Genomic DNA, 13,911 nt, shown 5'->3' on the forward strand with positions numbered 1-13,911 from the left:
TCTTTAGGCCATAAAAGCCTTAAACCCAATTGATGAACGTGTTAATGCACACAAAAAATTAAAACTCTCCATGGATGAAAGTGTTAAGCATGTTATTCCAATTTTACTCCGTTGACATGGAAGAACGTGTCATGTATTTGAATCATAGCATCTTCATCTATGTCGAGGTGTATTTCATTTCACATAATATAAAAGTGTCAGTACTCGTAATGAGACGCGGTTATTCTCCTGTTAACAGTATTTTTGATTGAACTTTAAATTTATGTATATGATTATTTCGAAAACAAGTTTCGGGGTAATGGAATTTCGGATTCTTAAACGAAAACAAGATGATAAAAAATTACTTGGCCAATTGACAGACACCTTCATGCACTGAATTGATTTACTTCATCAGTGAATTTTGAACGAGAATGAAAATGTTACATACCTTGTTTCATTAAAAAAATATAGTAATGTGTATAATTTTAAAATAATGATCAGATCCACTTCATCAGATTGGTGGTTTTTGAGAGAAAATGCCCGGTTTTCTTAAGAAAACACCCAAATCACCATACACGTACCTTTAAAAAATGAGGAGTTCTCTCAATTCCTCAAGGATCCCATCATCAGATCAGAACCAAATTAAAATGGGACCAACTTGGAAGTAACTCCTTTCAAACAAAAAAAGAATTACTCAAATCGAACCACGGGTGTCGGAGTAATCGGTGAACGTACATTTTAAAAAAGCCACAACCGAATACAGAACCTCCTCCTTCTGTGAAATTGAAGTTGGTTAAAAACGAACGCGAACGTCCCTAGCAACAAGTCCTTTTTGTGACAGATGTAGACAATTCTAAGTAAGAAACGAATGTAAATAAAAATCTGTGTACAGTTTCATATAGGCTAACATTCACAAATTCAACGAACTGGTTATAGACCGCGAGCCAGGAACAGATTCTCATGACCAATGGCCTCCCGGCCGAAAACTCGTGTAGTGGTTAACGGATTGGTATGATGAACCCTCCTAGACGTCAGCTGCCGCTGCTTTGGTGGGTTGAGGAATGACAGCCACCAAAACACATAAAATAAAAAAATAATTGTCATCGCCTCCCGTTTGATACTTTGTCAGTGTAAAAAAAAGATATGCTACTGTGACTGCTTACCATCAGGTGGGCCATATGCTTTCTTGCCACCGACATAGTATTGTTTTTTTTTGAGCAGTTAGCCATATTTGAATATGTCATCAATGTCATCATTATAGATCAGCAGTACAACACATTAAATGGTGAAAGTCATACTAGATATCTATAGATCCGCTGTCATCGTCAGTTAGTATAGTGACCGATGTCGCCGCAGTTAAAAATGTGTGCATTTCAACTAAAATTACAATATTGTACGCATAAGGCCTACTCACACATAGACAGTGCACTTACACGTGCGATCTTGCACACTGGTTGGTACACACACGCGCTAAATTGATTGTAATTACACAGTAAAAATTACAACCGAATTTTCTGAATGTGTTTGTACCTTCTTAAGTAAAAAAGTTTTATCTTCATACGATATTTATAAGACATGGCATTTTGCTTTCGAAGGTATTTTCACAGCCATTTAAACTACTCATTCGTCCATTCATTCACTCAATAGAGATGGGCAACACCAAAAATTGTTAAATCGATAAATGTACATGCACGAATGAATGATATTTGACTATATTGCATCATTGGAATATTTTGCAATATTTACATAATTTAGAGTAAAAATCGTTTGAACTGAAATAAATCATTATCACTACACGAAATGCAAAATTAAATGCTCGTACATTTCGATACGAATGCACGACTCTGGACTGGTAAGTATGAAGGGCTCGCTTTATTTCTATAGTTATAAATAAATATATTGTGTACCTTAAGATATATTAAGAATTCAGTTTATATCGTTCTGTGCCAACCTGATTCTTTAATGTACTAAGCCTATAGCGTCCGCCGCACCAACTTTTAAAAGATCGTAAGCGTCTTAAGTAAGCGAAATAGATAGGCAATCGATTTGACCGATAGTAGATTTTTACAGGTGGCACCAGTACAGGGCTATAACCGTGAACAACAAAGTAATTGGAGTAAAAGACACTTCGGTGTTCGCGGTAGGCTCTCAAGTTTCCGAGTCAATCCTAACAATATGCAGTGTCAAATAATTGTTTTTTTTTTTGTATTTTAAGATCTGGACGTTAGCCTTTTTAGATAAATTCCATAGAACAAAACTAGAAAAAGAGGAAATATTTGCTGATGCCATTTATAAAAACCTTTGTTTGTTTATAAATAATAAACAAGGTCATTTATATACAAAAATGATTTTTTTTATTTACAGCAAACCAAATGTGGTTATAATTATAAATCAAACAGCAATAATATAGTGAACAAATTTGCACACTGAATGGACATTAAAAAATACGAAATCTGATTATTCGCAATAATGTTTATTAGGTGTGTTAACTTCTAAAAATGTTTGCTTTTAAATAAAACTTGCACGTGTGCGCTATAAGAATCGGAGTTATCTTGGTCTGACTCTGTTACGTTTCATTCGTATCCTTACTCAATACTCGTGACCTACATATACAACTACATTGAAATATCGATACGATAAGATTAAGAACCTCGACTGAGTCGCAGCTCTATCGCTTTCCTCGCTGCTAATATTTTGATATATTACTTCAATATTGATACTAATGTCATATTTCACATGTTCATTGCCCATTGCGCGTTAGCTTTGAAAACATTAATGAAGAAAGTACATACAACAAGCAATGGATGACTTTCAAATGTCCGGCAATGGACAACGTATTTTATAATTTTTGTCTTACCTGTGATAAGTAACTCTATAATTATTTAAATTTACAGTGGTACTGTGATTTTTGCACGTAATTACGGCGCAAGCCGGCGTTTTGCTTTGATATTTACACCGCAATGGCTGTACATCAAATGACAATGTGATCGTGCTTTCTGATCATTTTGATCAGAAAATAGAGCCAACGCGCCTAGCTGTCAAACCACTTCTTATAGAGTCTGTGTGGAAAGAGAAGAGTCGTGGAATGCATAGGGTCCAATACCAATACATTCAAGAACTCTTCTCTTTCCGAACAGACTGAATTTATATTTCTGTGGTGAAAGTGGTACTTTTTTCTTTAAAAAATTGACATTTTTATCCACCAAAAATAAAGAAATATGGTCACTGTACAACGAGTATAGTGACCATATTTCTTGCGCTATACTCGTTGTACAGTGACCATATTTCTTTGTGTTTCCATTTTTACAATACTATTTCAAGCACATTACACTAGGAAGGGATGCTAGAATCTTATAGCCAATCAGGGCATTGCAAACGCCTGCCTGTCGCAATCGTCTGTTGTGTTTTAATGTACGTCCACTTGCTTATCAAGCGCATCTGTGACCAACACTAAGAAAAACCAGTACAAGCGCAGTCGTTAATTATACAATGAGCAGTACGTTAAGGTTTAAGTTACAGTGGGTAGGCTAAGTACTACGTATCTGCGCTCATCACAGCTCATAACAGGCAGCTAGCCTAGAGTGTCTTTCATATGGCTCACCGAGCAGTTGTGCTAAAAGGATTGGACCACGCGTTTAGTGCCCTCTCTAGTTACGAAGGTTCTACGGGTCTCGAGGTCATATTGTGCTGGTTTTCTCGATTGCAAGGAAAACTACCCTCTTTTTTATCCTTAGTGGTAAGTGAGATTAGACAGATAAGGGTGTCTCGTGCTACTTGATAAGGCTGCCCCATAACACACATGTGCGAGCTGGACGTTGCTTAATACGTGCATAGCGCGGTCTCGCTCAAACTTCGTAGCGGCATCTGAATCGGAACTACAAATTGAATATTATATATATACACCGCGTTTTTATTGAATTCCGTTAACTCCGGGGTATGGGGTAAAAATGGCATAGTTAATTTCCAAAAAAGATATATTATTTTATAATTTTTTATTTGTCTTTTATTTTTATAAAAAGTAATTAAATTTTGCATATAGCGTTGTTGTAACACGGGCATTACATTTAATTCAACCAAACAGTTGAATTCGTGACATATCAATGTCATTTCGAACATCAATCGTCCGAGATAGTATTTACGTTTAGTAGCAAATGTACACACTCGTACTACTAATATGTAAACAGGCCCTAAGGCAAGTGTATACGCTCGTGAGGGCCTTTTAAGATAAAAATAAATTATTGATCATCTCCGAAATGGAGTGAATTAGAATTCCGGTGTCTTTGAGAAAGTTCCTTAATTTAAGCTCAAGAATGCACCCTTGAAATTAACGGGAAAAAACTAAACCCGGTGTATAAATATAATACCGTGTTATTTTTTTTATAAGCTATAAGGTTCAATTTACTATGACAAAAAAGTTAGAGTGTGCTCCACTTTATATCTCCATGTTGTTGACATGAAAGAAAGTGTAAAACATCTTGACAGTGAAATGCACATGATGATTATTTTTAGCTAGAATAATAATTATATTTTTTGTTCGGTAAATGAAAACAATAAATGATATGTAAAGGTTTCTTAATTTTTATTTATAGTTAATTGTTTTAATGAAAAGTAGCCTGTCTTTTTCAGGGGTTGTGAATATGTGATACTTTCTATCGAATTATTTATTTTTTTGTTTCATTTTTAGCACTGAGAAATATCAATCAAAAATACCATTGTTCAATAATACAAATACAGACATTTCTCAGATTTTCGCGACTTTTATATAACTATGTAACATTTTTTTGGTTCTTGAGTAATGTTATATAAAAATAGTCGAAAGGCTAATTAACTATTGTTTCCAACAACTGCTGAAAAAGGAATATTAAAATTAAAATTTACAACAAACATTCTGATATGGTATATGCTGTACAATTATATTTATGATTTACTTTTATGTGACATAAGGCCATAAAAGTTTTTATACGGGTTCTGCAGTTTAAATTATGGCATATCCTGAGCCTAAGTTATGTGGATCCAATCGACCTATATGTCCAGTACATAGACAAATATTAAGGGGGTGATTGAACCCTGAGATAATACTCAACAAAGCCACTCTACTGCTTTCCACTCATAGTCGGAGTTAGCCTACGGAGCCTACGAAGAGTACGAAGCAAGAGCTCCCAGATTCAAATTCTGACACTGGCATTTATTGTGAGTTTTCAAACATATTTATGGACATTTTCAACATATATCTATACATTATATATATCGTCTAGCACGCACAACGCAAGTCCACTGGAGATTACTGATGCACTAGGTCAGTTTGTGTAAGATTGTCCTAACAGATGGCTATGCCAAATACATTACACTGTACACTAGTGGTTCTCAAACATATTTGGTGACGGTCCCTGTTGGAAAGAGAAATATTTGAGGGAACACAAATTATTATTTTTTGTTCGTCACTGTTGAACTGTGGACCAGACATATAGAAGAGCTGGTTTTTGTTTTTTTTTTTGTCATGGATCCCCCACAAAAGCTTTGAGGAGCACACTTTGAGAATGGCTGCTATACTTATACAGTAGTTTCGCTCTTCCAACCTTCCTTCAAGGTAATTTTGGTCCATATATTTTTTTTTACATGGTTAAATATTACATAAAACAAAAGCCGGATCTTTTATTTTTCTTAAAATTAATAATTTATGTGTATTAGTATCGCCAAAATTGCAACTGTACGTGTTTTACCAACCTACTTGTTGGATGGCAGTCAAAAATTTGCTTGTCACTGAAAAGTACCCTAAGTTTAAACCCGTATTTATTAGCTGAAGTACAGACTTGTCGGAGAACTAAATGCTGGTGATAAAATAACGTTCTAATAAAGTAAGTTCATACAAATAAACAATTGTACCTATTTTATTAATGTGACACTGATTTTACCTCCCTTTTATAAAATATTATTTTTCACAATCTTGCCGCGTACTTGCGTCTAACGACAATCCCAAAGTAAACAAGTATTAAATGGCAACGCGATCTAAACTTTAAACTAATTAAATTACGTTTTGATCAGCATAAAACAAGCTTTGAAATCATGGCAAACTTTTTTTATTAAAAGCTTTGTATTACATTTTATCTGTCAAAACCTTCAGGTCAGAACTTATGACCTAACTTACGCCTGCAACTCCAGGGGAGATACATGCGCGTTGTTGAGTTGGCGTTGTTGCAGGCGGGCCGTATGCCCGTTTGCCACCGACGTAGTATAAAAAAGAAAAATATAGTAGTTATGATATCTCTCAAAATAATTATCAGTTCCCTGCCATGTACTCTCAACTGTTAGACTGTTACCTAGAATATAAATTTAAGTTGTTTCCTTGGTTACTGTTAGTGTTTTGCGTTCTTCTGAGTCATGCTAACCTAACCATTATAACTTTTAATATGCCCATCCACCATCCATCCATTATATATAGGGACCATCATTTGGCAGTCCCGGAGAGGTACAGTTGACAAAATGACCAGATTAACTAGGATCTGTTCTGATGATTATCAATATACTTATGGAGAAAAATTTCAATAACTTCTTCGAAACCACTAATCACTGAACATAAATAAGGGTCATATTGGTAACTCTTATAGTCATCTATCATTGTCCTCAGTTTGATCCACACTGAATGTAACACCCTATATATTTAGGCTATACATATTATACTCATATTCCTTACGCCTTCTAGTATGGGTTTGGTTACTTTCATCCATCTAGTATCAATTTGATTTAACACTGCTTATTCAAGTACCATAAAAATGCTAGTACCGAAAAAAATTCAGAAAAATTATAGCCGATTGATGTACTAAAGAAACAAAAACAAAACGTTGTGTTTTATGTCATACATGACCTCACACTGACATAAATAATTTAAATAATTTCTGTTCTGCACATAGTGTTCATATTGTTTAATAGTTGTATGTTGCATTGATTGGATACTCCACTGAACACTGTAATATAATAAGATTCATATACTAGCCGTGTCTTATCCAACCTCCACATTAGCAGAACCATCAACACCGTGATAGAGCCATAACACGAAAAATTGATTGATTGATTGATCCATAGCAGCTAGTACCCGAAATGATACAGCCAAATCACACTCATACTAAATATATTAAGCAACAATAAAAGTATTTGTTTTGCTTATAATCTAACCCAATTAGGCAAGTTATACATTTAAGTCTTCTTCTTTGCGTTGTCCCAGCATTTTGCCATGGCTCATGGGAGCCTGGGGTCCGCTTGATAACTAATCCCAAGATTTGGTATAGGCACTAATTTTTACGAAAGCGACTGCCATCTGACCTTCCAACCCAGAGGGTAAACTAGGCCTTGTTGGGATTAATTCGGTTTCCTCAGATGTTATGTTTTCCTTCACCGAAAAGCAACTAGTATAATATCAAATGAAACTCCTGATTGAGACATACAAAATACTAACCCAACACTATGACCTCAAAGATTTTCATAAGATGCTAGAGCGCAATAACAACAACCGTCTGAGAGGTCATCAGTATAAGCTGGTGTCTTGCAGGTCCTACAACAATCCTCATAGACACTTCTTTAGCAACAGAGTGGTCAAAGCTTGGAACAAACTCCCAGAGGATATAGTATCGGCCCAAAGTGTCAATAAGTTTAAGAATAAATTAGATGCGCACAATGCAAATTCTACTCAACACTGAAAACTTTATTGATGACTGTGGATACAGGCATTATCAGTTTTTTTTCAATTGCCTGCCTGCTTTACAAATAACCATAATAATAAAGTCATTGGTACGAGCCGGGGTTCGAACCCGCGACCTCCGGATTGCAAGTCACACAATCTTACCGCTAGGCCACCAGCGCTTCAGTTATACATTGAAGTATGTAAAAATTAATAAAAACACTAGAAAAACACGCTTTTATAAATGTGAAACCTGATCGTGTTCAAAGTCCATTTTGTGACCTTTCTTACAAGTGCAAACACGACTATGATACAATATTCCATCGTGTAATGCCAGTGCCTATCTTCCAGCTTAATCATCAGACCTTAAACCTAATCGTGGTCAAAGTTCATTACAAGACTTTTCTAACAAATCCAAACACAGCTATGATACAATTTTCCATCATGAAGTTCCAGTTCATATCTTCCGGCTCCATCATCAGATCAGTTCAACAGTACCATATTATTGTATTGTCATCAGAACTACATACAGCTGCCAATTTTCATGATGCTACAATCCTTGGAGGATAGTTACTTTAGATTCCATTACACAGTTAGTTACATACAGGTCAACCTAATAAAAGTGTGTTAAAAAACCTGCTATTCTTTATTTACCCAACTGACGACAACATACAATTTCCACTAATCTGTATTGGTATGGTAAAGCAGTTGGTCCAGTTAAAAAAGGTATACTATTGCTTTTGTTGTTGATACATGTGAAGTTAAGTTGATATTTAAATGAAATGTTTGTTGTTTCAACTTTATTTTTGGCTAAAAATATATATTTTTACAAGTGTCAGTTTACTTGTAAAAATATAGATTATAGTATATGGTTCAAATAAAAATGTTATTATACTATAATGATCATTGTAATAAACTGGTTGCAATTTACCCATGTGAATATAGTACTTAAGAAAATTAATAAAAGGGTTCTTACTTCAGATGTCTTTGGTGGTGCAGAAGGTGCCTCCCTTCTGATCTGATGTTGTGGTGTGGCGCCATAGCCGTGATCAAGCAGATGGTAACTGATGGGCTGGCCTGGGCTGTCATCCAAAAGCGTAGTTTGCGACGGAGACGCCCCAACGCGTACCACCACCTCGCCCTCACCCTCCGCCGACCCTCGCTTCACCCCCCTCGGCATCGCTATTGAAAAGGAATAAAAGGAACAGAATATCATATAAACTCATAGCCTACTTTTTGATAAACGGTGTTGTAATCGTGACAATTTGTTTAGAGTAGAGGTTAGAGGCGCCTTGCGCGCGGATAACTGACAAGAACCTCCGAAACTGAGTGGGTCGATATCAAATAAATTAGCTTTATGTAATAGGTATAAAACTTTTATATCATGGAATGTTCAGATTGCCCACGTCACTCTTAATAAAACATTTTTTTCCGTAATATGTCGACATCCTTAGGGTAATACGTTTGCAAAACCGCTTTTTCTAGCGGTATATTCATTAAGATATATTACAAAATTAAAACCATTATTAAAGAATTATACTTACGAAAGGTGTAAGCGAACTATATCTTAAATTATAACCATATAACGACATGAATATTTTCGACGCAACGCTACATTATCGAATACTCAAAATAAAATGTCCGCCGCTTTGTTAGTCTCGAACGAACTCGTGGACATTAAGACGCCAGATAATTTTCAGTTAGACGCACAGTTCACAAAGTACACATTGTTTTAACTATTATCTGGACCATTGACTTCGAAATAAAAACATGAAATTTGTCCTAATGCACATTTTACTTAAATAATTGTAGGAGCGTTAAAGTATCGACAGAAAGCTTTTCTGAACATCTGGCTAGCTAGTGTGGCTACTGGCTAACAAGCGACGTAGCGGAGTGGCGCGAAGTACGCGCGCAGGCGCGTAGCAGCTAAGCAACCCCTAACGGACGCGCTCTATCCGCTCCAAACATAATTCCACCCCTCCATCGACGCCGTTTGAAGCCATAAATAAAAAATACAGACAACGATTTTTTTACATCCCTTGAGCGAAAAATTCTCTCGTTGGGCACGATAATTACGTGATTTAATTAACTATTTCTTTGCAAATATTTGCCTCATAAAATTACTGAGACCACTACTAGGTTTATTTATTAAGTCGTAATACATTAGGTAATGCAAATTTTGGTCGTTTTACAAATTTTCAAATTATAGATTATGGGCTTTGTTTTAACTTAGCTTAAGCAAATCCAAAGGATCTCCGTGTGTAACACCACACTTAAACATAAATTCTCCGGATCGACCGCTTTCAGTGCGAATTACAACTAGAAAAAATACTAATTTACAAAGTCCTTTTAATTATTAAATTCCTTCTTCCTATTATAATTAGCAGTATAAAGATGCTTTACGTAGGGTATCTAAAAACTGTTACCTATTAGAAAAAAATGGTATAAACAGGCAGGCTAATTCGCCTTAATCACTTTAAGGTACCTACCTAATAGTAGTGTTTATTATCTTCGTATGGCTTTATAGAAAAAATAAAATAAATATCAGGTTTACAAAGGTAACTTTAACATTATGTGTACCTATGTCTATAGTTTAAGATCTAAGTTTGATAACCATTCCCTGGTATCCGCAGTTATTGCGTGCAGTTCTTGAATGCCTCCAGAAAAGCATCTCGAGATCTGAGGCAGTGAGGCGTGCATTGGGGAGGTAATCCAGTGTTTTGCTTATGGGAGGCATGCCTTTCGTAAATTTCTCCCATTTCCTCGGGGCAGAGTGTGTTCTGCGTATTTCTGGCGGCGCAATACGAAAAAGAACAGGGAGCCAATGTATAGGCGTTGATAATAGGCAACCCGTTATTAAATCCTGTACCTGTATTCGAAGCCTACAAGCACAATGAGAGAAGCATCTCCGTTTCCCAATAGTTAGTATCAGACATAATTAGACTACAGTTTCCGGTATCCCTACCACCCTCTCCACTGCCAGCCTGGTGAGTCAGCCATCTTAGATGCGCCAGCACTGGCAGGAATAGAGCGCTTGTCTACAAAGCGACACCGCTACCTATAGTGTCCACCTCGACCCTGCAATAGACGCAACCCAGTGCGTTAGCATCGTTTTCGTTTCGTTTTTGCCGATTCCTATATATTATGCCGCCCCATGTTGGCCATGTTGCTACAATACTCCTTGTTTTCAATAAGAGTGCCACAATTTTCAAATTCAAAGAGTGCATTTAGTCGGGCTTCGCCAGACTTATTTTTTGTGAGGGCTCTTATATTATGAGGGCAGCGTAGGTTGCTAGGTATTTCAATTTGGAGCACAGCACGCAGCGCGCATCGTCCGTCTATCTTCACCCAACTTTTTTCTTACGAGACGCCCTATCTGCACCATAGTGCTACTCCTCTATGTGACGCTACGTCTGACTTTAAATTGCGCCGAAGGCATGGATCATAGTAAGTCGAGCTTCATCGGACTCTATTCAGTAAGTACCTGAAGCGCTCGCTACGCGCCTCGTACGTCAGACTTCGTGCTACTTTACTTTGAGGGTGTCGAAGGGGGATCTTCTTGTTGAAATCGGCAATAGGGTTGTTTCCAATTTTTTGAAACGCTTGTATTACGTTCTATATTAACTAAAAGTTGCACTAAAATTCAACTTTTACACTAAAACGGCTTTAAATATGTTAAATTAACAAAATATATTTTGAAAGATGCTTTCGCGCCCAAAACGCTCTTTGAAAATTGTGTGACGTCACAGTTTACGGTTTGACACATAACTACATACACACGTAGAAGATACGAACTGTCAACTGTGACGTGTGCCAAAAGATATTTTAAATTCAATGTTTACAAAAATATGGTCATTACAGGTCCCCTAAAAGTAGAACCCCATACAAACCTTCATCCCCTTTTTAACCCCCCCCCCCCTTAGGGGTTGAATTTTCAATAACGCTGAAATTACTTTTCTTGTGTTTTAATAATATGCCTACGTGCAAAGTTTCAAATCCCGCACTCAAAAAAATATTTGATCTCCATACAATCTTTCAACCCGATTTTCACCACGTTAGGGAATGAATTTTCAAAAACGCTGAATTCCGTTTTCTTCTATTTAAATAAAATACCTGTTTAGAAAGTATCAAGTTCCTAGCTTAAAATAAAACCTGAACCCCATACAAACTTACATCCCCCTTTTAACCCCCTTAGGGGTTGGATTTATACAAACATTTCAATGCCAAAATTAGCTACTGTTTTATTTCTGTATTGGTTGCGGGTTTAACTCTCTATTACCGGGCGCGTCGCGAGAATGAACTTCGGTAAATCGGTCCAGCGGTTCTCGAGTTTATGCGTGACTAACAAACGTATTTGATTTTTATTTATAAAGATAGATAGAAGATAACAATTTACTACTGACCGGTCATTGCACAGATTTCTTCTAAATATTAGTTTTCAGTAACTCGTTACGTGCCAATGTTTAGATTTTATCGATATTTTCCAGAACTTCTAGTTTATCCGTTTCTTTACACACTTGAGTTGAGATTGTCCTGCTCATGAGATTCACGTATTAATAAATTCAGGTACTTTATCAGATATAGGTAACTGTTAGAACTAGTACTTAAAGTATCAAAATATTAATAGAGCACCAACCTACTAAATTGTTTACGACTTGTAAACATAGCAGTTTTTCGTTATACAACTCTTCACGTCGACTTCGCACATTATCGTAATTATTTATGAGCTTAAATAATAGTTTGCGGACATATAACTTTGATTAAGTACGTGAATTTATTAATACCTGAATCTCATGAACAGGGCAAGTGTGTAAAAAAACGGATACTCAAAACTAATATTCAGAAGAAATCTTTGGAATGACTGGTCAGTAGTAAATTGATATAAAAATATAAAATATATACAAATATCTTTACATAGAGGTAGAAATTACGTGAGCTGACTTAGAGTCAACGTCAACGTATAGGTATTAACTTATTTCATTAGGTACCTTACTTGTGCACAGAAAATCAATAATATTTTCTAGTATCAAAACTATAATTCCAACTACACAAAGTGTGCCCAGCCCAAGATTTTTTGAATTTCCCGCCAAAATATTGTGTAATATTTCAGTAGCCAGACTCTAGTTCAAAATTTTGCAAACCTTTGAGAAGCCGTAGAAACTACTTGGCTCACTAAGACTATTAAGATTATATTGTAAATTAATTGCAAATTTCATCTTCTTGAAAGTGTGCATAGTGACTTTTGCCGTAACTCCGGTTCTCGGTGGTTTTTTTTTTACGAAAACTGAAATAGTCCTAAAACTTAATGGATTTTCATGTAAGTACTTTATAATGATCCCAAGGGCTTTCGAGGTCGAAAACTTGGATTTATTATTACCATTTCATCACTACCAACATATTAAAAAAGCGGCCAAGTGCGAGTCGGACTCGCCCATGAAGGGTTCCTTTATTACGTATTAAAAAAAACTACTTACTAGATCTCGTTCAACATTTTACCACTTTGGACACACATTTTACCACTTTGGTAGTGTCTCTCGCGCAAACTATTCAGTTTAGAAAAAAATGATATTAGAAACCTAAATATCATTTTTGAAGACCTATCCATAGATACGTATGGGTTTGATGAAAAAAAAAATATTTTTATTTTATGACTTATTAAAAAACTACTTACTAGATCTCGTTCAAACCAATTTTCGGTGGAAGTTTGCATCGTAATGTAAATAATTTTTTTTTTTTCATTCTGTTATTTTAGAAGTTACAGGGGGGGGGGACACATTTTTTCACTTTGGAAGTGTCTCTCGCGCAAACTATTCACTTTAGAAAAAAAAAATATTAGGAACCTATATATCATTTTTGAAGACCTATCCATAGATACCCCACACGTATGGGTTTGGCGAAAAAAATTTTTTTTTTAATTTCATGACGTATTGCCCACAAAGACTGGCCGTCCTCCAGCCCGGACCTTAACCCCCTGGATTATGCCATATGGCAGGTTATTGAGGAGAAAGCCTGTGCTAAACCCCACACAAATATTGACTCCCTCAAGCGGGCCATAGTTAAGACAGTGATGGAATTAGACATGACAATCGTGCGTGCCGCTGTTGATGACTGGCCTCGTCGTTTGAGGGCCTGTGTCAGGGCCAGAGGAAGCCATTTTGAATGATATTGTCATATGTAGTTTATTCAACTTTCTTTCGTATATTTTATGTAGATAAAGATTATTGCAGTAACTAAATTTAGTACCTAACCAACTAGGCAAG

General features: G+C 36.0%; 1 protein-coding gene across 2 annotated transcripts in view; it reads right to left on the minus strand.

Moving 5' to 3' along the window:
• The window catches only part of LOC133519309 (transcription factor E2F2), a 49,965-nt gene extending 40,024 nt beyond the window's left edge, over window positions 1-9,941 (minus strand). The window contains exons 1-2 of one of the 2 annotated variants that reach the window (XM_061853348.1): window positions 9,196-9,941; window positions 8,628-8,833 (exon numbers count right to left, since the gene is read on the minus strand). In XM_061853348.1, the coding sequence (XP_061709332.1) occupies window positions 8,628-8,831 (204 nt within the window). In that variant the 5' untranslated portion in view covers window positions 8,832-8,833; window positions 9,196-9,941. The remainder of the gene's footprint in view (window positions 1-8,627; window positions 8,834-9,195) is intronic. The other variant, XM_061853356.1, reaches the window with a different exon arrangement.
• Window positions 9,942-13,911: the final 3,970 nt, after the last annotated feature.

Source organism: Cydia pomonella, chromosome 1 (assembly GCF_033807575.1).
Source record: "Cydia pomonella isolate Wapato2018A chromosome 1, ilCydPomo1, whole genome shotgun sequence".
NCBI classification, from domain to species: Eukaryota; Metazoa; Arthropoda; class Insecta; order Lepidoptera; family Tortricidae; genus Cydia; species Cydia pomonella.